Source organism: Dunckerocampus dactyliophorus, chromosome 8 (genome assembly GCF_027744805.1).
Source record: "Dunckerocampus dactyliophorus isolate RoL2022-P2 chromosome 8, RoL_Ddac_1.1, whole genome shotgun sequence".
Taxonomy (NCBI): Eukaryota; Metazoa; Chordata; class Actinopteri; order Syngnathiformes; family Syngnathidae; genus Dunckerocampus; species Dunckerocampus dactyliophorus.
Genome location: NC_072826.1, coordinates 12,055,740 through 12,080,396, shown reverse-complemented (window position 1 = coordinate 12,080,396; position 24,657 = coordinate 12,055,740). Strand labels below are relative to the sequence as shown.

The following is a 24,657-nucleotide window of genomic DNA, read 5'->3' as shown; positions in this document are numbered from 1 at the left end:
TCTTTGGGTCCCGCCGGGACCCCCGATGAATGTTTGGGGTGTTTGGCCCACCTCCCGGGGCGGAAAAGTGTCGTTTCAGCAACTTGAAAAAAATGTGATTTTGCGACAGTGCCGGCACTGTCGAAACGGGTGAAAATCGACCCCTCGGAAAAGTTGGGTTTTTTGCCATCTTTGGGTCCCGCCGGGACCCCCGATGAATGTTTGGGGTGTTTGGCCCACCTCCTGGGGCGGAAAAGTGTCGTTTCAGCAACTTGAAAAAAATGCGATTTCGCGACAGTGCCGGCACTGTCGAAACGGGTGAAAATCGACCCCTCGGAAAAGTTGGGTTTTTTGCCATCTTTGGGTCCCGCCGGGACCCCCGATGAATGTTTGGGGTGTTTGGCCCACCTCCCGGGGCGGAAAAGTGTCCTTTCAGCAACTTGAAAAAAATGCGATTTCGCGACAGTGCCGGCACTGTCGAAACGGGTGAAAATCGACCCCTCGGAAAAGTTGGGTTTTTTGCCATCTTTGGGTCCTGCCGGGACCCCCGATGAATGTTTGGGGTGTTTGGCCCACCTCCCGGGGCGGAAAAGTGTCGTTTCAGCAACTTGAAAAAAATGCGATTTCGCGACAGTGCCGGCACTGTCGAAACGGGTGAAAATCGACCCCTCGGAAAAGTTGGGTTTTTTGGCATCTTTGGGTCCCGCCGGGACCCCCGATGAATGTTTGGGGTGTTTGGCCCACCTCCCGGGGCGGAAAAGTGTCGTTTCAGCAACTTGAAAAAAATGCGATTTCGCGACAGTGTCGAAACGGGTGAAAATCGACCCCTCGGAAAAGTTGGGATTTTTGCCATCTTTGGGTCCCGCCGGGACCCCCGATGAATGTTTGGGGTGTTTGGCCCACCTCCCGGGGCGGAAAAGTGTCGTTTCAGCAACTTGAAAAAAATGCGATTTCGCGACAGTGCCGGCACTGTCGAAACGGGTGAAAATCGACCCCTCGGAAAAGTTGGGTTTTTTGCCATCTTTGGGTCCCGCCGGGACCCCCGATGAATGTTTGGGGTGTTTGACCCACCTCCCGGGGCGGAAAAGTGTCGTTTCAGCAACTTGAAAAAAATGTGATTTCGCGACAGTGCCGGCACTGTCGAAACGGGTGAAAATCGACCCCTCGGAAAAGTTGGGTTTTTTGGCATCTTTTGGTCCCGCCGGGACCCCCGATGAATGTTTGGGGTGTTTGGCCCACCTCCCGGGGCGGAAAAGTGTCGTTTCAGCAACTTGAAAAAAATGCGATTTCGCGACAGTGCCGGCACTGTCGAAACGGGTGAAAATCGACCCCTCGGAAAAGTTGGGTTTTTTGCCATCTTTGGGTCCCGCCGGGACCCCCGATGAATGTTTGGGGTGTTTGGCCCACCTCCCGGGGCGGAAAAGTGTCCTTTCAGCAACTTGAAAAAAATGCGATTTCGCGACAGTGCCGGCACTGTCGAAACGGGTGAAAATCGACCCCTTGGAAAAGTTGGGTTTTTTGCCATCTTTGGGTCCCGCCGGGACCCCCGATGAATGTTTGGGGTGTTTGGCCCACCTCCCGGGGCGGAAAAGTGTCGTTTCAGCAACTTGAAAAAAATGCGATTTCGCGACAGTGCCGGCACTGTCGAAACGGGTGAAAATCGACCCCTCGGAAAAGTTGGGTTTTTTGCCATCTTTGGGTCCTGCCGGGACCCCCGATGAATGTTTGGGGTGTTTGGCCCACCTCCCGGGGCGGAAAAGTGTCGTTTCAGCAACTTGAAAAAAATGCGATTTCGCGACAGTGCCGGCACTGTCGAAACGGGTGAAAATCGACCCCTCGGAAAAGTTGGGTTTTTTGCCATCTTTGGGTCCTGCCGGGACCCCCGATGAATGTTTGGGGTGTTTGGCCCACCTCCCGGGGCGGAAAAGTGTCGTTTCAGCAACTTGAAAAAAATGCGATTTCGCGACTGTCGAAACGGGTGAAAATCGACCCCTCGGAAAAGTTGGGTTTTTTGCCATCTTTGGGTCCCGCCGGGACCCCCGATGAATGTTTGAGGTGTTTGGCCCACCTCCCGGGGCGGAAAAGTGTCGTTTCAGCAACTTGAAAAAAATGTGATTTTGCGACAGTGCCGGCACTGTCGAAACGGGTGAAAATCGACCACCTCGGAAAAGTTGGGTTTTTTGGCATCTTTGGGTCCCGCCGGGACCCCCGATGAATGTTTGGGGTGTTTGGCCCACCTCCCGGGGCAGAAAAGTGTCGTTTCAGCAACTTGAAAAAAATGCGATTTTGCGACAGTGCCGGCACTGTCGAAACGGGTGAAAATCGACCCCTCGGAAAAGTTGGGTTTTTTGCCATCTTTGGGTCCCGCCGGGACCCCCGATGAATGTTTGAGGTGTTTGGCCCACCTCCCGGGGCGGAAAAGTGTCGTTTCAGCAACTTGAAAAAAATGTGATTTTGCGACAGTGCCGGCACTGTCGAAACGGGTGAAAATCGACCACCTCGGAAAAGTTGGGTTTTTTGGCATCTTTGGGTCCCGCCGGGACCCCCGATGAATGTTTGGGGTGTTTGGCCCACCTCCCGGGGCAGAAAAGTGTCGTTTCAGCAACTTGAAAAAAATGCGATTTTGCGACAGTGCCGGCACTGTCGAAACGGGTGAAAATCGACCCCTCGGAAAAGTTGGGTTTTTTGCCATCTTTGGGTCCCGCCGGGACCCCCGATGAATGTTTGGGGTGTTTGGCCCACCTCCTGGGGCGGAAAAGTGTCGTTTCAGCAACTTGAAAAAAATGCGATTTCGCGACAGTGCCGGCACTGTCGAAACGGGTGAAAATCGACCCCTCGGAAAAGTTGGGTTTTTTGCCATCTTTGGGTCCCGCCGGGACCCCCGATGAATGTTTGGGGTGTTTGGCCCACCTCCCGGGGCGGAAAAGTGTCCTTTCAGCAACTTGAAAAAAATGCGATTTCGCGACAGTGCCGGCACTGTCGAAACGGGTGAAAATCGACCCCTCGGAAAAGTTGGGTTTTTTGCCATCTTTGGGTCCTGCCGGGACCCCCGATGAATGTTTGGGGTGTTTGGCCCACCTCCCGGGGCGGAAAAGTGTCGTTTCAGCAACTTGAAAAAAATGCGATTTCGCGACAGTGCCGGCACTGTCGAAACGGGTGAAAATCGACCCCTCGGAAAAGTTGGGTTTTTTGGCATCTTTGGGTCCCGCCGGGACCCCCGATGAATGTTTGGGGTGTTTGGCCCACCTCCCGGGGCGGAAAAGTGTCGTTTCAGCAACTTGAAAAAAATGCGATTTCGCGACAGTGTCGAAACGGGTGAAAATCGACCCCTCGGAAAAGTTGGGATTTTTGCCATCTTTGGGTCCCGCCGGGACCCCCGATGAATGTTTGGGGTGTTTGGCCCACCTCCCAGGGCGGAAAAGTGTCGTTTCAGCAACTTGAAAAAAATGCGATTTCGCGACAGTGTCGAAACGGGTGAAAATCGACCCCTCGGAAAAGTTGGGATTTTTGCCATCTTTGGGTCCCGCCGGGACCCCCGATGAATGTTTGGGGTGTTTGGCCCACCTCCCGGGGCGGAAAAGTGTCCTTTCAGCAACTTGAAAAAAATGCGATTTTGCGACAGTGCCGGCACTGTCGAAACGGGTGAAAATCGACCCCTCGGAAAAGTTGGGTTTTTTGCCATCTTTGGGTCCCGCCGGGACCCCCGATGAATGTTTGGGGTGTTTGGCCCACCTCCCGGGGCGGAAAAGTGTCGTTTCAGCAACTTGAAAAAAATGCGATTTCGCGACAGTGCCGGCACTGTCGAAACGGGTGAAAATCGACCCCTCGGAAAAGTTGGGTTTTTTGCCATCTTTGGGTCCTGCCGGGACCCCCGATGAATGTTTGGGGTGTTTGGCCCACCTCCCGGGGCGGAAAAGTGTCGTTTCAGCAACTTGAAAAAAATGCGATTTCGCGACAGTGTCGAAACGGGTGAAAATCGACCCCTCGGAAAAGTTGGGTTTTTTGCCATCTTTGGGTCCCGCCGGGACCCCCGATGAATGTTTGGGGTGTTTGGCCCACCTCCCGGGGCGGAAAAGTGTCGTTTCAGCAACTTGAAAAAAATGCGATTTCGCGACAGTGCCGGCACTGTCGAAACGGGTGAAAATCGACCCCTCGGAAAAGTTGGGTTTTTTGCCATCTTTGGGTCCTGCCGGGACCCCCGATGAATGTTTGGGGTGTTTGGCCCACCTCCCGGGGCGGAAAAGTGTCGTTTCAGCAACTTGAAAAAAATGCGATTTCGCGACAGTGCCGGCACTGTCGAAACGGGTGAAAATCGACCCCTCGGAAAAGTTGGGTTTTTTGCCATCTTTGGGTCCCGCCGGGACCCCCGATGAATGTTTGGGGTGTTTGGCCCACCTCCCGGGGCGGAAAAGTGTCGTTTCAGCAACTTGAAAAAAATGCGATTTCGCGACAGTGCCGGCACTGTCGAAACGGGTGAAAATCGACCCCTCGGAAAAGTTGGGTTTTTTGCCATCTTTGGGTCCCGCCGGGACCCCCGATGAATGTTTGGGGTGTTTGACCCACCTCCCGGGGCGGAAAAGTGTCGTTTCAGCAACTTGAAAAAAATGTGATTTCGCGACAGTGCCGGCACTGTCGAAACGGGTGAAAATCGACCCCTCGGAAAAGTTGGGTTTTTTGGCATCTTTTGGTCCCGCCGGGACCCCCGATGAATGTTTGGGGTGTTTGGCCCACCTCCCGGGGCGGAAAAGTGTCGTTTCAGCAACTTGAAAAAAATGCGATTTCGCGACAGTGCCGGCACTGTCGAAACGGGTGAAAATCGACCCCTCGGAAAAGTTGGGTTTTTTGCCATCTTTGGGTCCCGCCGGGACCCCCGATGAATGTTTGGGGTGTTTGGCCCACCTCCCGGGGCGGAAAAGTGTCGTTTCAGCAACTTGAAAAAAATGCGATTTCGCGACAGTGCCGGCACTGTCGAAACGGGTGAAAATCGACCCCTCGGAAAAGTTGGGTTTTTTGCCATCTTTGGGTCCCGCCGGGACCCCCGATGAATGTTTGGGGTGTTTGGCCCACCTCCCGGGGCGGAAAAGTGTCGTTTCAGCAACTTGAAAAAAATGCGATTTCGCGACTGTCGAAACGGGTGAAAATCGACCCCTCGGAAAAGTTGGGTTTTTTGCCATCTTTGGGTCCCGCCGGGACCCCCGATGAATGTTTGGGGTGTTTGGCCCACCTCCCGGGGCGGAAAAGTGTCGTTTCAGCAACTTGAAAAAAATGCGATTTCGCGACAGTGCCGGCACTGTCGAAACGGGTGAAAATCGACCCCTCGGAAAAGTTGGGTTTTTTGCCATCTTTGGGTCCCGCCGGGACCCCCGATGAATGTTTGGGGTGTTTGACCCACCTCCCGGGGCGGAAAAGTGTCGTTTCAGCAACTTGAAAAAAATGCGATTTCGCGACAGTGCCGGCACTGTCGAAACGGGTGAAAATCGACCCCTCGGAAAAGTTGGGTTTTTTGGCATCTTTTGGTCCCGCCGGGACCCCCGATGAATGTTTGGGGTGTTTGGCCCACCTCCCGGGGCGGAAAAGTGTCGTTTCAGCAACTTGAAAAAAATGCGATTTCGCGACAGTGCCGGCACTGTCGAAACGGGTGAAAATCGACCCCTCGGAAAAGTTGGGTTTTTTGCCATCTTTGGGTCCCGCCGGGACCCCCGATGAATGTTTGGGGTGTTTGGCCCACCTCCCGGGGCGGAAAAGTGTCGTTTCAGCAACTTGAAAAAAATGCGATTTCGCGACAGTGCCGGCACTGTCGAAACGGGTGAAAATCGACCCCTCGGAAAAGTTGGGATTTTTGCCATCTTTGGGTCCCGCCGGGACCCCCGATGAATGTTTGGGGTGTTTGGCCCACCTCCCGGGGCGGAAAAGTGTCCTTTCAGCAACTTGAAAAAAATGCGATTTCGCGACAGTGCCGGCACTGTCGAAACGGGTGAAAATCGACCCCTCGGAAAAGTTGGGTTTTTTGCCATCTTTGGGTCCCGCCGGGACCCCCGATGAATGTTTGGGGTGTTTGGCCCACCTCCCGGGGCGGAAAAGTGTCGTTTCAGCAACTTGAAAAAAATGCGATTTCGCGACAGTGCCGGCACTGTCGAAACGGGTGAAAATCGACCCCTCGGAAAAGTTGGGTTTTTTGCCATCTTTGGGTCCCGCCGGGACCCCCGATGAATGTTTGGGGTGTTTGGCCCACCTCCCGGGGCGGAAAAGTGTCCTTTCAGCAACTTGAAAAAAATGCGATTTCGCGACAGTGCCGGCACTGTCGAAACGGGTGAAAATCGATCCCTCGGAAAAGTTGGGTTTTTTGCCATCTTTGGGTCCCGCCGGGACCCCCGATGAATGTTTGGGGTGTTTGGCCCACCTCCCGGGGCGGAAAAGTGTCGTTTCAGCAACTTGAAAAAAATGCGATTTCGCGACTGTCGAAACGGGTGAAAATCGACCCCTCGGAAAAGTTGGGTTTTTTGCCATCTTTGGGTCCTGCCGGGACCCCCGATGAATGTTTGGGGTGTTTGGCCCACCTCCCGGGGCGGAAAAGTGTCGTTTCAGCAACTTGAAAAAAATGCGATTTCGCGACAGTGCCGGCACTGTCGAAACGGGTGAAAATCGACCCCTCGGAAAAGTTGGGTTTTTTGCCATCTTTGGGTCCCGCCGGGACCCCCGATGAATGTTTGGGGTGTTTGGCCCACCTCCCGGGGCGGAAAAGTGTCGTTTCAGCAACTTGAAAAAAATGCGATTTCGCGACAGTGCCGGCACTGTCGAAACGGGTGAAAATCGACCCCTCGGAAAAGTTGGGTTTTTTGCCATCTTTGGGTCCCGCCGGGACCCCCGATGAATGTTTGGGGTGTTTGACCCACCTCCCGGGGCGGAAAAGTGTCGTTTCAGCAACTTGAAAAAAATGTGATTTCGCGACAGTGCCGGCACTGTCGAAACGGGTGAAAATCGACCCCTCGGAAAAGTTGGGTTTTTTGGCATCTTTTGGTCCCGCCGGGACCCCCGATGAATGTTTGGGGTGTTTGGCCCACCTCCCGGGGCGGAAAAGTGTCGTTTCAGCAACTTGAAAAAAATGCGATTTCGCGACAGTGCCGGCACTGTCGAAACGGGTGAAAATCGACCCCTCGGAAAAGTTGGGTTTTTTGCCATCTTTGGGTCCCGCCGGGACCCCCGATGAATGTTTGGGGTGTTTGGCCCACCTCCCGGGGCGGAAAAGTGTCGTTTCAGCAACTTGAAAAAAATGCGATTTCGCGACAGTGCCGGCACTGTCGAAACGGGTGAAAATCGACCCCTCGGAAAAGTTGGGTTTTTTGCCATCTTTGGGTCCCGCCGGGACCCCCGATGAATGTTTGGGGTGTTTGGCCCACCTCCCGGGGCGGAAAAGTGTCGTTTCAGCAACTTGAAAAAAATGCGATTTCGCGACTGTCGAAACGGGTGAAAATCGACCCCTCGGAAAAGTTGGGTTTTTTGCCATCTTTGGGTCCCGCCGGGACCCCCGATGAATGTTTGGGGTGTTTGGCCCACCTCCCGGGGCGGAAAAGTGTCGTTTCAGCAACTTGAAAAAAATGCGATTTCGCGACAGTGCCGGCACTGTCGAAACGGGTGAAAATCGACCCCTCGGAAAAGTTGGGTTTTTTGCCATCTTTGGGTCCCGCCGGGACCCCCGATGAATGTTTGGGGTGTTTGACCCACCTCCCGGGGCGGAAAAGTGTCGTTTCAGCAACTTGAAAAAAATGTGATTTCGCGACAGTGCCGGCACTGTCGAAACGGGTGAAAATCGACCCCTCGGAAAAGTTGGGTTTTTTGGCATCTTTTGGTCCCGCCGGGACCCCCGATGAATGTTTGGGGTGTTTGGCCCACCTCCCGGGGCGGAAAAGTGTCGTTTCAGCAACTTGAAAAAAATGCGATTTCGCGACAGTGCCGGCACTGTCGAAACGGGTGAAAATCGACCCCTCGGAAAAGTTGGGTTTTTTGGCATCTTTGGGTCCCGCCGGGACCCCCGATGAATGTTTGGGGTGTTTGGCCCACCTCCCGGGGCGGAAAAGTGTCGTTTCAGCAACTTGAAAAAAATGCGATTTCGCGACAGTGCCGGCACTGTCGAAACGGGTGAAAATCGACCCCTCGGAAAAGTTGGGTTTTTTGGCATCTTTGGGTCCCGCCGGTACCCCCGATGAATGTTTGGGATGTTTGGCCCACCTCCCGGGGCGGAAAAGTGTCGTTTCAGCAACTTGAAAAAAATGTGATTTCGCGACAGTGCCGGCACTGTCGAAATGGATGAAAATCGACCCCTCGGAATAGTTGGGTTTTTTGGCATCTTTGGGTCCCGCCGGGACCCCCGATGAATGTTTGGGGTGTTTGGCCCACCTCCCGGGGCGGAAAAGTGTCCTTTCAGCAACTTGAAAAAAATGCGATTTCGCGACAGTGCCGGCACTGTCGAAACGGGTGAAAATCGACCCCTCGGAAAAGTTGGGTTTTTTGCCATCTTTGGGTCCTGCCGGGACCCCCGATGAATGTTTGGGGTGTTTGGCCCACCTCCCAAGGCGGAAAAGTGTTGTTTCAGCAACTTGAAAAAAATGCAATTTCGCGACAATTTCGAAACGGGTGAAATTCGACCCCTCGGAAAAGTAGGCTTTTTTGCCATCTTTGGGTCCTGCCGGGACCCCCGATGAATGTTTGGGGGGTTTGGCCCACCTCCCGGGTCGGAAAAGTGTCGTTTCAGCAACTTGAAAAAATGTGATTTCGCGACAGTGGCACTGTTGAAACGGGTTAAAATCGACCCCTCGGAAAAGTGTGGTTTTTTGCCATCTTTGGGTCCAGCCGGGACCCCCGATGAATGTTTGCAGGGTTTGGCCCACCTCCCCGCTCGGAAAAGTGTCGTTTCAGCAACTTGAAAAAATGTGATTTCGCGACAACTGATTTCGACAACTGTCGAAACAATCAAAAATTGACCCCTCGGAAAAGTTGGGTTTTTTGCCATTTTTGGGTCCTTCCGGGACCCCCAATGAATGTTTGGAGGGTTTGGCCCACCTCCCGGATCGTAAAAGTGTCGTTTCAGCAACTTGAAAAAATGTGATTTCGCGACAATGGCCGGCACTGTCGAAACGGGTGAAAATCGACCCCTCTGAAAAGTTGGGTTTTTTTTCCATCTTTGGGTCCTGCCGGGACCCCCGATGAATGTTTGGAGGGTTTGGCCCACCTCCCGGATCGAAAAAGTGTCGTTTCAGCAACTCGTAAAAATGCGATTTCGCTACACTGTCGGAACAGGTGAAAATCGAATCAATCTAAAATCGACCCCTCGGAAAAGTTGGGTTTTTGGCCATCTTTGGGTCTTGTCGGCACCCCCGATGAATGTTTGGGGCGGTTGGCACACCTCCCAGGTCGAAAAAGTTTCGTTTCAGCAACTTGAAAAAATGTGATTTTGCGACAATGCCGCACTGTCGAAACAGGTGAAAATCGACTCCTCGAAAAAGTTGGGTTTTTTGCCATCTTTGGGTCCTGCCAGGACCCTCGATGAATGTTTGGAGGGGGTATTTTACAAAGCGAGTTTAGTGGGTTCGCGAGCTGTGTTGAGTGGAAAGCAGGCTCGCGTGTTCAGCAAAGTTAGCTCGCTTTTAAAGCAGGTGTATCGCCATGGTAACTTTGGCTAAACTCATAGCCTGGTTGGGACCAGGTTATGTCCAGGCTATCATCTTAAAATCAGCTATAACCATACCACTGTTTCACTGTTTAACTTATTCGGAGATGGCGTCACCATATATTTAGAACCTTCAAGTTTCCTGATGGGACATGGAAAGAAAAAATTAAAAGAGCATTCCCTAATATTATCTATCTATACGTGAGATACATCAGCCGAGGCCATAAGCTAGATATGATCATGCGAGCACCTGAAATAAAATGCAATATGAAATATTAATGTTAGCAGATGTAAATGTCATAGGAGTCCTTGCATGAGTACTGAGCCTGTTAGTCGTCTTATATTACAATATTTGCTGAAGGAATAAACACTCTGAGGCATCAATCAATTGCATTAAAACACTTATTTTATTATAGAAAGGAAAAAAAAATTAAACGTCGGCACAAAATACGTCACAGGCAAAACACTTCCATCTCGTGGTCACAGCGAGATACAGCAGATTAAAATATTTAATGATCTTATGACACCAAAAACGAAAGTATGTATTTTTTTAATGAATAAGTGTTAATATGTCAAAGTTGTGCAACGTTGAGCGTTGATAAATGAAAAGACTATTAGGGTATAGTTCACATCATAGTCAGTGTTAACTTACGCATTCACACGCTGCATGCTGGCATGCCAGCTGTCCTTCCTCGCTGTATTGGCGGCGACAGTGTTGCTTTTAGCATTCATAATCTTTTGGGAAGTCCTCATAACGCTCCATAATAATTACGTGCTCATTTTTTGTAGAATACACTGGCTGGGATTGCTTCACTTTTCAGCGGAAGTAGAATAATATGACGTCAAACGCCCCCTTTTATGTCAACGCGCACTTCGCACAAAGCTGAAAACCGGACTTGACAAAGTAAGTTGATAACCACCGTCGCGGGACCAATTAAGTCTGATTGTGGATGTTTGGTTTTGTCGAGTTGTATCTTGAGCACAAAGCCTGGGTTTGTGGAGCCACTTTCGCCTTATACCCCCATCATCCCGTCATGACGTCAGGGTAAACATGAGAGCACGTGACACAACCAAGTAGTTTGAGGAAGGCTAGGCCGTGTAAAATCACAAGGCTAGTCGCCGCATGAGGAGGAGCCTTCGAACATCTCGCCTTCATCGACTGGGTAGGCTCTTAAATTGGACACAGCCATAGAATATTTGCTACATCTAGCTTGTTTCCTTCGCGAGACCTGGCAACACCGTTTGTATGGCGTCACGCTATATGTTTGGGGGTAGTACCGGCTCGTGAGCACTGCGTCACACGTACTTCCTTCAATTGTGGAAGTGTTGGTCTGAAGCGTTCGTACACTCCAGCTTCCTGCCGATACTGAGCAACATGAATTCCACCGTGAAGACACAGCCTTGTTGTTGTTTACTGAACTCTCCTGTTCTCTGATTCTCCTCCGTCAGCTGCTCCTCCACAGCCGAGATGTATAAAAAGGAGGCCGTGCTGCCAGATGAGCGCAGCTTCTGGGAAGAGTGGTCGCTTCTCTTATGGACCTTTGTGGCCGTGATAGTGCCGGTGGTCATCACACTGTGGTGTAGCGTCCAACGCTCCAAGCGGAAAAGCCACATGAAGGAGATCTTTCGCAAGAGCAGACATGGCTGGCACTACACGGACTTGTTCAACAAACCCACCTACTGCTGCGTGTGCTCCCAGCACATCCTCCGCGGTGCCTTCTGCGACTGCTGCGGCGTGTGCGCCGACGAGCAGTGCCTGCGCCGGGCCGACCAGGAGCTTCCGTGCAAGGAAATAATGGCCCCTTCCAGGGAGGACGAGGGAATGGAGCACCGCTGGGTTAGGGGTAACGTGCCCTTGGCCAGCTATTGTGCAGTGTGCAAACAACAGTGTGGAACACAGCCGAAGCTTTGTGACTACAGGTACAGCATAGTACGCTTTCAATATACGAGTTATTTCATTGTGCAGTCCTATTTATTTACGTTGCATAACTACAGATTAACTAAATGCGTCGCCAGAAGAGATTAGTCGACATCTGCCATGCAATGCTCTTTATTTTGCTCACGTATTTTATCATCTTTGCAATTAAGGTAATGTTGATAATGTTAGTGCCAGTGACGTGCGGTGTCATGATGAAAACAAAAAAAAAAAACAAATATTGTTAATTGAACTGTATAAATAAATTTTCTGTATGATTCCAATCGTTTTAAACAATTTCTTCTGTAAAAAATTCTGATTTTGCACATTTCTTTTTCAAATATAGGACAGAAACCAAGTGCAATTCACTGAGTTGAATCATGGCACTCCAGTTTCTGTTTGTCAGCATGTAGCCAATAATGTATGTTGCAGATACATTATATGCTATGACTTTCTACATGTGTAATGTCTTTAATGTAAGTGTGACATCATTATTGTTACTAATACAGTCATCCCTTGCTACATTGTGGTTCGAACATCGCTCCCACACTTTTTCACACCAATCTGTTACTTTTCCTTACAAAGGCTGCGACAGAGCAGCCTTTGTAATCTCGGTGGTACATTTATGGTGTTTATTGAATAATTGGGTGTGTTTATTGAATAATTGGGTGCTGATACAATTACAGCATTTCAATGAAACAGTATGAGAACATGAGAAATCTATAGTTTTATGTTATGAGACAATTCTTAGTGCAGTTCACATTTTCAAATTCTATCAATGTTTTAATGAGAGCGACAAGGTTAGCAAATGCTGAAAAATGTGGCTTCTCTGTGTTTTTTGGTTGTTTCCTGAACTTTTTTCCCTTTACAAAGGACTAGCATAGTAATAGGTTTCCAAAATACCAATTCGAGCGATTTCCACATTTGAGAACAGCATATGTATGGTTTTGCTCTGATTTTACATGACTTCTAGTTACTCGTGTGCTTATTTGCCCCCCTCCATCTCTTTGTGGCGGGGTTGACAACAACTGAATGTGCCATCATGTGAAGCCCTGCAATTAATTGGCACATCTTTATTTTGATTTTGTGGATTAATTGAGAGTATTTATTGTGCTTTCTATTTTCAAATTGGGACCAAATACTTTTCTCCACTACTTAAAATGTGTGCGTGTGTTCTTTTAACATTCCAGATGCGTGTGGTGTCAGACTACAGTACATGACGACTGCATGGAAACCCTGGTGGACGCGGTCCAGTGTGACCTGGGTGAATTTCACAACCTCATCATCCCTCCTCATTATCTGTACCTCGTCAACAAGCTCCCCCGCAGACACCCTGATGAGTACACAAAGGTGGGTCGTCTTTTGCGCTCATGCAGCAGCTTTAACATTCAAGATTGAAGATTCAAGAGTTTTATTGTTGCATGGCACTCCGAAGTCCCATTTGTGTCAAATGCTTGTAGCTGGCATCCTCATGTGGCTGTGGCTGGACTCCTGTGTTGGTCTTGGCGAACACGCGTAGTGGAAACAACATGGGGGAGGCTCTGCTGGGAGAGTTTCGTAGCCTCCTCAACCCCGTGCAGGTCAGTCAGCAGCTTCTAGTTGCCGACACTTTTTCAGTTTAGCTGTTTTTCTTAAAGCCCACTGGTTTCTTTCCTACCCCTCAGGTTTTTGACCTGTCGCAGCTAGCACCTGCCAAGGCTCTCCAGCTATGCACCCTGTTGCCCCCTGGTTGTGTGAGGGTGTTGGTGTGTGGAGGGGACGGCACTGTGGGATGGGTGCTGGATGCTATTGACACCATGAAGATCAAGGTGAGATGAGACCAAATTACCCAGCAGCTCTGTTAAAGGAAAACTGATTTTTTTTTTTATTATTTTGCCCATCAGCCACAATCCTTATGTGAGACAAGAACATTCGTCTGTCCCTTTTCTGTGCATTTTAAATATTGAAAAACTACATACAGGGGATTCACCTATTCCAGTTGTGAAGCCCTCTAAAAAAAATGCAAAACTTATTGTTTTGCATGTTTGTCACACTTAAATGTTTCAGATCAAACTAATTTAAATATTAGTCAATAACAACACAACTGAACGCAAAATGCATTTTTTAAATGATTTTTTTTTATTATTAAGGGAGAAAAAAATACAAACCTACATGGCGCTGTGTGGAAAAAGTGATTGCCCCTTGTTAAAACAGAACTGAGATTAAGATCCATCAGCCGGAAAAAGTTATAAAGCCATTTCTAACGCTTTGGGACGCCAGTGAACCACAGTGAGAGCCATTATCCACAAATGCCGAAAACATGGAACAGTGGTGAACCTTCCAAGGAGTGCCCGGCCAACCAAAACCAAGCCAAAACCCCAAAAGTCGCCTTTACACTATTATTCTTTGTTTACAACGCACTGCTCAACTAATGCGTAGGCTACAGAATCACTGCAGGGACAGAAGAGACAGTCATGTCTTTAAACACAACATGCTACTGAGCTAACTAGTTAGCCTCCAATTTATATATTCTAAACTTAAAGGGTTTAAAATGGAGTGGGGAAGAAGGACAAAGTAAGAAGCCAAAAATTTACCACATCCACACCAAATGTGAGAACTTTTTTTTTTCCACTATTTCATGTTGGACATGCCATGGCTGATGCCATGCAGTGTGAAGGTAATCTAATCTATTGTCATGCCTCATCAGTGTAACATTACTGCTGCCTAATAGCCAGAATACTACATATAACTTGTCTTTCAATAATATAATATATTTTTGACTAATAATAAATAAGTCCACAGTCAACAACAAAACAGCGGCCATTTGTTAATTAATTAATCTTTGAAAAATCACGACAGAGTGAGGGAGCAATTTCGGAAACGCGATGTAGCGAGGGACGATGGTACTGTATTTTCTAATAAAGAGAAGCGCAATGCAACATTTGTATCAATAGACACATGCAATACATCCACGTAACTGGAGGCAAACCAGTTTTAGAAAGCCAGAATTCAAACCACCAGCACTTACATGAGAAAATGTGGAAAACAAGCAGGCAGTTGGAGACAGCATATGTTATTAAATAATTTCATAAAACAAAACACTAGACACTTGAAAGCTAACACTTAGCCCATCCAACAGTGAAAGTAATATTGCCCTACTACAAAAACTAACTGAACAAGCAGCTTTATTGACTCCAATTCAGTAGGAAAGATTAGCACATGCATAGAGACTGTTACCACCACCAAGTATTACAGGAAATACCCTAATCAAAAACCTTGGATGAACTGTGATGTAAGGGCTAAGCTACGTGCTCGTTCATCTGCATTTGTCACTACCTGTTTTACTGTGCATGTGACAATAAAACTCTTGAATTGAATGCACATTTTCACATCCATAATAACCATCAAAGTCTCTTCTTTGATTCCAAGATCATCCATGTAGACTCTGTACATTCACACAAAAATACAGTCAAACCTGTCTTAGCGGCCACCTGTATATAACGGCCACCTGCCTATAGCGGCCACTGAAAAATCCCCCGCAGAAAATTTACGTGTTATAGACCCTCTGTATAGCTGTCACCTGTCTAATGCGGCCAGCGGCCACCCATTTTGTATCCCTTGGTCAATATCTGACCACATAATAGCGGCCAAAATACCGACTCAAGCAGAAGCTTCATGCATAATAAAGTTTCGTTTTTTAATCAATGAAGCCGTCGTGTGTAGACTTTAATTACTGAGTCCTAGCTCAGACACAATCATTCACAAGATCCACACAAACTGTCAGTTGTTTGACATAAAAAAAAGCCGTCTTCTTTGGAGCTTGTTGCAGACAGTGACACCGTTTATTTCCTGGGGTGAGACAATGTGCACTGGTCAATACTGTAACGCCCCTTGTTGTGGGGAAGGAGAGACTCACGTCGCCGATGCACTTTAATCGCTTTATTAACAGCGGAGAACACTGCAGGACTTTACATCCACGCCAACATCCACACACTTCCCAACTCTCTCAACACTCACAGCTAGCACTCAGCCTAGCTTTCCTGCTCGTGACGTCGCACTGTCACTTCCCGTCATTTCCTGATGAACTAAAGCTATAATGACACTCGGCCGTATACATAGTAGCACAGCTTTGTTCTGTGGGTGGTGTAGAATAACAAGCCTAGTTGTTATTTACAACTTTTATCCGCAGGCCCACAGTGCCCTCTACTGGTCAACATGTAACAGTATAATTATATGTATATGCAAACACAACAAGCTTCTAATCACAGACATGTTAATATGTGCGCGCACAAATTCAAAATGGCCACCAACCTGTCTATAACAGCCACCTGCCTATAGCGGCCACTTTTGCCGTTTCCCTTTAGTGGGCGCTATAGACAGGTTTGACTGTATGACTTATTTAGGATATTTTCTTTCTTTTTCTAGCAGGCATCTCAAGCCGAGGTTTTAAGAGGTTGGCTTTGAACTTAAGTAAAACTAAAATAATGTTATTTGGTAATAGCAGAAAGGACACGTACGACCAAATACAAATAGAGATTGAGTGGACATTGAAAGGGTGAACGAAAATAAAATTCTTGGGATCATAATAGATGAAAAAATGAACTGGAAATCTCACATAAAAATATACAACATAAGGTGGCGAGAAATACTTAGATATTTAATAAAGAAAAATTTGTTCTTGATCAAAAATCACTCCACACTCTTTACTGTTCTTTGGTATTACCATATCTAACTTATTGTGTGGAGATATGGGGTAATAACTATAAAAGCAATCTTGACTCGCTAAATGTACTGCAAAAAGGTCAGTGAAGATAATTCATAAAGCCGCGTATGGAGAACATACAAATCCCTTATTTTTAAAATCACAAATATTAAAATTCGCTGATTATAGTAAATTTTCAAACCGCTAAAATAATGCATAAAGTTAACAATAACCTGCTACCCACAAATGTCATGCAATACTTCTCTGCAAGAGAGGAAAAATATGATCTTAGAGAAAAACTAAACTTGAAACACTTATATGCGAGAACAACGTTAAAAACCCACAGCATTTCAGTATGTGGAATTAAATTATGGAACGGACTGAGTAAGGAGCTCAAACAATGCACCAAGATGAGCGAATTCAAAAAACAATACAAGCAGTTGATGTTTGCAAAATATAAGGCAGGAAATTCTTGAACTTGTTTTGTTGTTTTGTCTCTATTTTGTCTCTATTTATTATTATTTCTTTATTATTATACAGATTATTATATTAATTGGGGAAAAAAATCTTAAACCATGTTAGTTGGAGCATATGTATACAGAAATTGACTCTGTATCATGTTCCCAGTTGTTGTATTTAGAAGTAACTGAAATTGTATATCGTAATATTATCCCACCCTGTAAAAAGAACAGTTGAAATAAATCATGATCATATAACATGATTGAAAGACCATTCCCATAAAAAAAGCTAGTTTAGCATATCTACCCTGACAGGATATGCATCAATCGGGTAGTAGTTTGTGTTGCATCCTTCTTGTTTTCACCCACATGTCACCGCATCTCTTGTGTCAGGGTCAAGACCAGTTCGTGCCAAGGGTGACCATCCTTCCACTTGGCACAGGAAATGACCTGTCCAATACTTTGGGCTGGGGGTCGGGATACGCTGGAGAGATCCCGGTGGAACAGGTTCTTCGCAACATCCTGGATGCAGAGGTGGTCAAAATGGACAGGTGAGAGTATTTGAACGAAATGACCAGTACATAGCTACGTGCTGCATAATGATGCATGGTTTAATCTTAGGGCGTACTCAGACTAGGCAAGCCGTGCCATGCTTGGGCTTGTTTGACACCTAAAGTGGTTTGGCCAGTGGTAGTGCTTTAAGTTGGTACACTTTCCCTTCCGAATCGTACTATAGACATGTCATATGATTAATGCGATTGCAAGTTATTCATGAACTGTCAAATTGCACTCAACAAATACAAAAAACCTCCAGGGAAGACGCACCTCACACAGGCTGCATAAACTGTACAGTACTACTGTAGTGTGCCAGTAGTTTCTAACAACAACAACATGACTAGACATTGTGGTTGTGGCTGTGATTGATCTGTGTTTTTGCATTATTTCCGGTATGGATACAACTTTTTCAAAGCGCCTCTCTTTACGAATGCCTTCTCTGATTTCAGATCAACATTTGCAATAAAAATGACATTATTAAGTTCCAGTTGCAGTAACACTTCCCATCTGTATTTAATTACCACTGTTTGTGGTGTCCAAAGTGCGGCCCAGAGGCCATTTGGTTTTTTTACTGGCTCATGGTACATTGTAGAAATAAAAAAAAATGCTGCAAAAATGGGAATAGAGCAAAATGCATAATCCAATGAGAAAAGGCTGAAAGGATGACACTGTTATTTACCACAAAGCCATGTCTTTAAGTAGTGTATATACTGTATCATGTTTTTTTGTTTTTTTTTTGCCGTTATACAAAATAAAAAAACAAAAATGTCAAAGTGGCCCCAAGCATCTTTTGATTTTTCAGGGGCAGTACTCAAAATGTCTTAAAGGTTGGCAGGTTGATGACAAAAATTCTTATTGAAATGTATTTAACAGCCTACAATAGCTGAGCTTTGCATGACCTACACTAGTGGTTCCCAAACTTTTTACAGTCGCGTACCCCTTCAGACATTTGACTTGAAGCCACATACCCCCTACTCCTTGACACTTAAAAAACATACCCTTCTTTATCTTTATTAACTTGAAATATTGAATGTAATTAATTGGTTAATTCATTTTATAGTAATTCCGAGTCAAAAATGGGCATTTTGCATCATCACATTTTGATAAAGTTTCACATGAGCACTGCTAAATAGACAGGTTACCATCCTGCATATATTTTATTTTAGTTTGATGTTGGCATACGTATGTTTGGCTGTTTTGAATTTGAGCATCCCTTTTTTTTTGTCCACTCACAATGGCTAAGGTTTAAGTCTGTATATTAATTTAATACCAAATTGAAAGGGAAAGTTTTTAATAATCTTGACAAAGCAGTATCTGAAGTACAAAAATACATAAAACCAACGATATAGCCTCATTTTAGGGGGGAATGCCCACTCATAGTGACAGGTTTTGGAACAGCAATATAAATCTTCAAGATGGAACACTCTTAATGTACAAAATAATCATCAAACTTACTTATTTGTGCATGTGATGCACACAGAGCATTTACCAACTTCATGTTGTGTCTCTTTTCTGCTCGTTCTCTTTGCTCCGTGAGACGTTCAGGCGCACTCGTAATTGCGAGTGGCAGGCGCTAATTGTTTTTCATTTGTATTCATGTACTTCCTATTGCAATTGGCGTACCCCACTTTGGGATCCTAGAACCTACACTAAAGTGATTTTAGTGTAAAAAAAAAAAAAAATCTGCATCCTTTTATTTTTCTCTAAATTTGGACACCACCTGCTATAACTATGACATTGTGTCTATTTCTCTGATTATTGACTATAACCATTTTCAGATGGAAAGTGGAGGTATCTTCCAAAGGCCTCTCTATTCGAAAAGCAAAGGTGAGTTTGAAGCCTTGTTGTAATTCAGTTTCAAGTTTGGGGTACTTTGTTTTGTCAAACTAATGGATTCTGCATGTTAGGTTCATAGGAACTCTAAATTGCCCATCAGGGTGAATGTGAATGTTTGTTACATCTACCTTGTGATTGATTGTGAGTGCCCAGTCCAAGGTTTACCTTGCCTCTTGCCTCTCAAAGTCTCTAATAATAGTAAAAATCGGATTTAGAAAGCCAACTTTGCGGAAATGTACTTATCGCAGTCAGGTCTGGAACCAATTAACCACGATAAACAAGGGACGACTGTGTATATTATCATAGTCGTAAAAAATGTTGACAATAATATTGTTTAGCATCAATTGGTGGGACGATCAACATTTTACAATGCACCTGCAGTGTTGTGGGACTCAGTTAAATAAAAGAGTTTGTCCAAGCATATTTTGTCATTGTACTTTTTAAAAAATTATTCATTTTTAAGTAAGTCTCCTCTCGTGGACCCAATCCCATGTATCGTCTCGTGACACCCCTAACTATTATTGAAAAAATCAGTCTCATAAGCTTACATAACATGTGCAATAATGGTTCGTATCTAACTGCAGAGAAAATTCAAAAGATGGGACAGCTTTGATTGCCACGTAACCATAGGCTCCTTTTAAACGTTCAATCAAATTGTGTAATTTTCAGTGGAAATAGACACTGCAGTGGACTTTAATTGAAAGAAGAAGAAGAAAAAAAAAAGAGTCCATACACAGACTCTAGCTCACCTATTACCCTGAAGAGTGTAGGCGGTACAAAATTGATGGACGGATGAATGAATGAAGGCACGAATATCAGGGAGTGTCTGCATTGAATAGACTGCCTGACCTCTTCAGGTTCTGTCCATGAACAACTACTTCTCTGTGGGGGCCGACGCTCTGATGGCGCTCAACTTCCACACACATCGAGAGAAAACACCCTCCTTCTTCTCCAGCCGTATCATCAACAAGGTCAGAGCAGCCTCCACAAATCATAAACACATCTGAATGTGAATACACACTTAACACGCTTTACACGTCTTGCATTCATCTTTCACCAGGCTGTGTATTTCCTGTACGGCACCAAGGACTGTTTAGTGCAGGGATGCAAGGATCTGGATAAGAGCATTGAGGTACTGCTGCTTTGTTCATGCAATGAAATATCATGGTTACTGCGCTTTCACCTTCAGTTTTTGTATGGACTACAGAAGTGTATGTGTGATGGATAGATGGTTGAAGCTTACAGCATTAGGTACCATACACCTACGCTGCACATTCCATTGAGACTCAATACGAGAGCAATATGGAATATTATGCCTTCACCAAGACAATATTCAGTTTTGATATTTTGTGAGAGAGCCACAATATTAATACAGCCTGTTGTAGTGTACTGAGTAAATCTGGACAGACTGGAAAGAAAAAAATGTTTAATTAATTAGTAATTAATTAATTGCAGTCGTCCCTCGCTACATTGCGTTTCAAATTTCATGGCTTCACTCTTTTATCACGGTTTTTAAAAAATAATAAGAAATCATTGCTGTTTTGTGGTTGACTAAGGCCTATTAATATGTGTGTATGAGCAAATATTTCCATATTTTTGGCCTAAATTAAGCATTTTCAAGCATAAAAATGAGTAAATGAACTAGAATACAAATATAAGACATTCAGAAAACCCATCGAAAGACATGGTGATATGTAGTATTCTACATTGGTGACTCCCCCAATCACTCAGGTTAGCATTGGGAGACTCACTATGTCTATACTAGGTCTTTTATTCTTATTATGTCTACTATATTGGGTAACATGAGTATAAAGGTGACTTTAGAGGTGTTATTTGATGTCTAGAGGGCTCTAATAATGTTAAGAATCACATTTATAAGGTCGTAAATAGATTTTCTATGCTATTACTACAAAAATAGTACATTTATGAATAAAGCGGGAGTTGCATCCTGACCGGTACAGCACGTTACCACACGCACGAGCGCCGCAATTTTTGGGAAATTTGTTGGCCATGGCCAGCACGTAGAGGAAGTGGGGTATCAAAGGGGTTGCAAGTGTGTTGTACTTGGGGAGCAAGTGATTTGTGACACCCATGTGCTTGCCGCTCGCCCTCCGATGGTAACCTTTAGATTGTAAGTGCGGCATGCAACTCGTGCGTGCTAGTTGTGCTTCATGTAAGGCTGTCGTATGTTTCACTCACTGGGGACGTACCGTGTGTGGGCATCATACAAGGCTTGTGAAGCCCACTCACTTCGGTTGCAAGAAGGGCGTACTGGCTTCCTACGGTACCTATGACTGTCGTGACCGGGAGAACCAGACTGTACAGCGGGAAGATCTGCCAGGTAAGGCACATTAATGTCGGCTATGTGAGCAGCCGGCGTGCGTCCACAGAGGTTGGGAGAACCAGAGCGTTGACTGGAAGAAGCCGCCCACCGTGGCCGGGCAAGGCGCATTAATGTCGGACATGCTATGTGAGGAGCCGCCGTGCATCCATGGGGGTTGGGAGAACCGGAGTGTACAGCTGGAGGAGTCGCCCGCCGTGGGAGGAGCCGCTGCCGTGGTTGGGCAATGTACGCAATGTACTTTTAAAATTGCGACTCACGCACTCCTCCTCTGCCTTGCACTTGCAACCTGGCTGCGTGCAAGGTTTTCCTGTGTGCGCTCAAAAAATAATTTGCATCCCAATTTGCTTTGCATGCTGTCTACGGGTTTGAAAATCCATGCAGGCATTGTGCGTGTCTTTTGTGATTTTTCCCCATTTTTGCATGTAGCCAGCACGTAGCAGCATGTACCTCGGGATGTAACTCCCCCATAAGTAATCCTACTTCAAGGAAATTCACTTAAATCAACCAATTAACCGCGGTAAATGAGGGATGACTAAATAGTAATTATTATTATTATTCACAACAATATGTAAAATGTTATCATTTTAGGTATGAAAAAAATAAGTGGAAATATAAATTTTGAATATAAACATAGCAGTTCTTCATACTGTATCTTTGAAATATTATTTGTATTATTTGCCTGGGTTTTAACATTGTTTCTGCACACACGCTTGTGTGTGTGTATGCTTTTACCACAGCTGGAGCTTGATGGTGAGAGGGTGCCGCTGCCCAGCCTGGAGGGCATCATAGTTTGCAATATTGGCTACTGGGGGGGTGGCTGCAGACTCTGGGAGGGAGTGGGAGATGAACCCTACCCTCCCACACGGTAAGACAGACATACAGTAAACATATAACACTGTTAGCGCTAGCGCAGGCATGGGAAAACTACAGCCTAAACTTAAGCTTTTTTAATCCGGCCCACCCAACTTTTCTAAAGTATTTTATTAAAACCCATTGACACTGAAGCTGCTGTCAGTGACGGAATTAGCAAAGCTATTTTTAAATTGCCATAAATCTTGAACAATTTGCAAAAAAAAAAATATTCCAGATGTTTCTGAAACTAGATGTACTGCGCTTTCCAGTGATATACATGTCATTACGGTAATACAAGGGACTGCATCACGGCTGCTCGTACAAGACTTCCATACAAAGCAGAATTGGGGTTGTTTTACAAAGGAGTGTGACAAAGACGCAATTTTTATATGACCAAGTTCTGCAGAAAAGTGCTATTTTATCATACATTTGGGTGTTTCGTACTTTTCGTTTTCATTGCCGGGTTTTTGTTTGATGCAAACGTGTCGAGGAGGTCGACGCACAGCTGATTCAAGGAGGGAGGAAAGCATCTGAATCCCTTTTAAGATGTAAAGACTGTTGTAACATTCATAATAGTTCATCTGCTTGGGGCTAGGTCTCCCACCAAATTTTAGAACCCACTCACTTTTGGCCTATCACCTCTCCTCTTCTTTAGCTCACATGCAGTAGTACTTCAACATGGTAACTGTCTCTCCGGCAGGTTGGACGATGGTCTGCTGGAAGTGGTGGGTGTGTTTGGTTCCTTCCACTGTGCTCAGATCCAGGTTAAGATGGCGAACCCAGTCCGACTGGGACAGGCCCACACAGTCAGGGTGAGGCCACATCACACACAATGTTGTATTATCGCTTTGTAGTTCTTGACAATCTCATTTTCTGCTCATCAGATCATATTACCAGTCTTCTAGCTGCTAGCTTGCCTCAAGTCATCAAGAGAAGTGTAACGCTACATGTATTCGTAATCTGATTTTTTGTTACAGAACCTTTTGGTTCTTTACAGAGGTGTACTATATTCCCACGCGGCACACATTAAAAGTGACGGACAGGAAGGGTTGCTTGTGTCGTGTGTTTACTTGGTAATCAAATACGCATATCTTGCAATCTACTACTTTAATTTCTACTATGTTACACTCTTGTGCACTCTGTATGTATGCTACCGGCCCAGCCTCCGCCCACCAAGACAGAGAGAGTGTCTGACTGACAATAGGGTTCACTCCGTTCATGCCGTTGTTCTATGGAACAACCGCGCCAAGGTGCTGAAACTAATGCAAAGAGTGAACCCTCTTCCTGCCTGTTTGGAGGCTGGAGACATGGAAAACAGGCACGTTTGCACATGGCAGTATATTAAGACCGGCAAAATTATCGAGTTCATTTTCATTTAATGTGTGATTAATTTATTTATTATCGTCCGAGGCCTTTTCTCTGAAGGAGAAATCTTGTCACATTTTAATGTTGTGAGATCTTGTAACACCCCTAATGTATTATATTCTCATTCTCATCAACATTTGCCTCAGCAGCTGGTTCTCAAGCGCTCCACAATGCCAATGCAAGTGGACGGGGAGCCGTGGGAACAGGGCCCATGCACCATCACCATTACCCACATGACCCAGTCCCTCATGCTGTACCACAGCGCAGAGCAGACGGACGATGATGATGACGATGACGAGTCCAGCGCCTCTGAGGCGGAGAACACCACCCCTCATGACTCACCCAGGCCTCCTTTGGCAGTGTCCGCTCATGCTTGAACCATCACGTAATATTTTCATTTTTGCTTCCGATGGATTTTACAATAATCATATCTTGTTCGAAAAGCCTGTTTTTAGGGGCTCTTTCAATAAAATGTTAACTTTTTAAAGCGCCGAACCCCAGTACAGGGGGCAGCGTGGTCCCATTTATGTTGCTACGGCAACCACGGGCGCAATGCCTTCATCAATATACACTTGTTACACAGCTCCTTAACCGGAAGAATGTCAACTAAAAGCTCAACCAAACCACTTTTAGAAAAACAGAAAGCATTTCAAGCCACAAGCCACTTAAAGGGATAGGTCACATTTTTTGACATGAAGTTGTATAACTTACCCCCCACTTGGTCTACTAAGTCCAGTTCTGGTCAGATTTCTGTGATGAAGAACGTAGCTCCACTTACTTGCTGGGGACGATTAAGTAAGGAGTTTGACTTCTCAAAACAATATGAGTGGAAAAGATTAATACATTTGCATCACAAAAATGCCTTCTCAAAAAAATCAAATGCTTGGCGTTATATTTGTCTCCCGGCGTATCCCTGCGCACTGTAAGGGGGGGTAAGTCACTGTTAATGGGCTACAGTGCTGATGGGGATGTGATACAACTTCATGTCAAAAAATGTGAACTAGCCCT

At 45.9% G+C, this 24,657-nt stretch overlaps 1 protein-coding gene across 3 annotated transcripts; it reads left to right on the top strand.

Moving 5' to 3' along the window:
* The first annotated feature begins 10,416 nt into the window (after positions 1-10,416).
* On the top strand, positions 10,417-24,375 carry dgke (diacylglycerol kinase, epsilon). 3 transcript variants are annotated; one of them, XM_054785249.1, is made up of 12 exons: positions 10,417-10,547; positions 11,093-11,563; positions 12,749-12,908; positions 13,019-13,138; positions 13,223-13,366; positions 17,091-17,248; positions 19,031-19,079; positions 19,946-20,059; positions 20,149-20,220; positions 22,170-22,297; positions 22,985-23,096; positions 23,799-24,375. In XM_054785249.1, the coding sequence occupies exons 2-12, from the start codon at positions 11,112-11,114 to the stop codon at positions 24,024-24,026; spliced, it is 1,737 nt and encodes a 578-aa protein (XP_054641224.1). In that variant the 5' UTR covers positions 10,417-10,547; positions 11,093-11,111; the 3' UTR covers positions 24,027-24,375. The 3 variants fall into 3 exon arrangements, with proteins under 3 accessions (XP_054641224.1, XP_054641225.1, XP_054641223.1); XM_054785250.1 differs by lacking the exons at positions 10,417-10,547; positions 23,799-24,375 and adding exons at positions 10,577-10,806; positions 23,169-23,600; XM_054785248.1 differs by lacking the exon at positions 10,417-10,547 and adding an exon at positions 10,579-10,806.
* Positions 24,376-24,657: the final 282 nt, after the last annotated feature.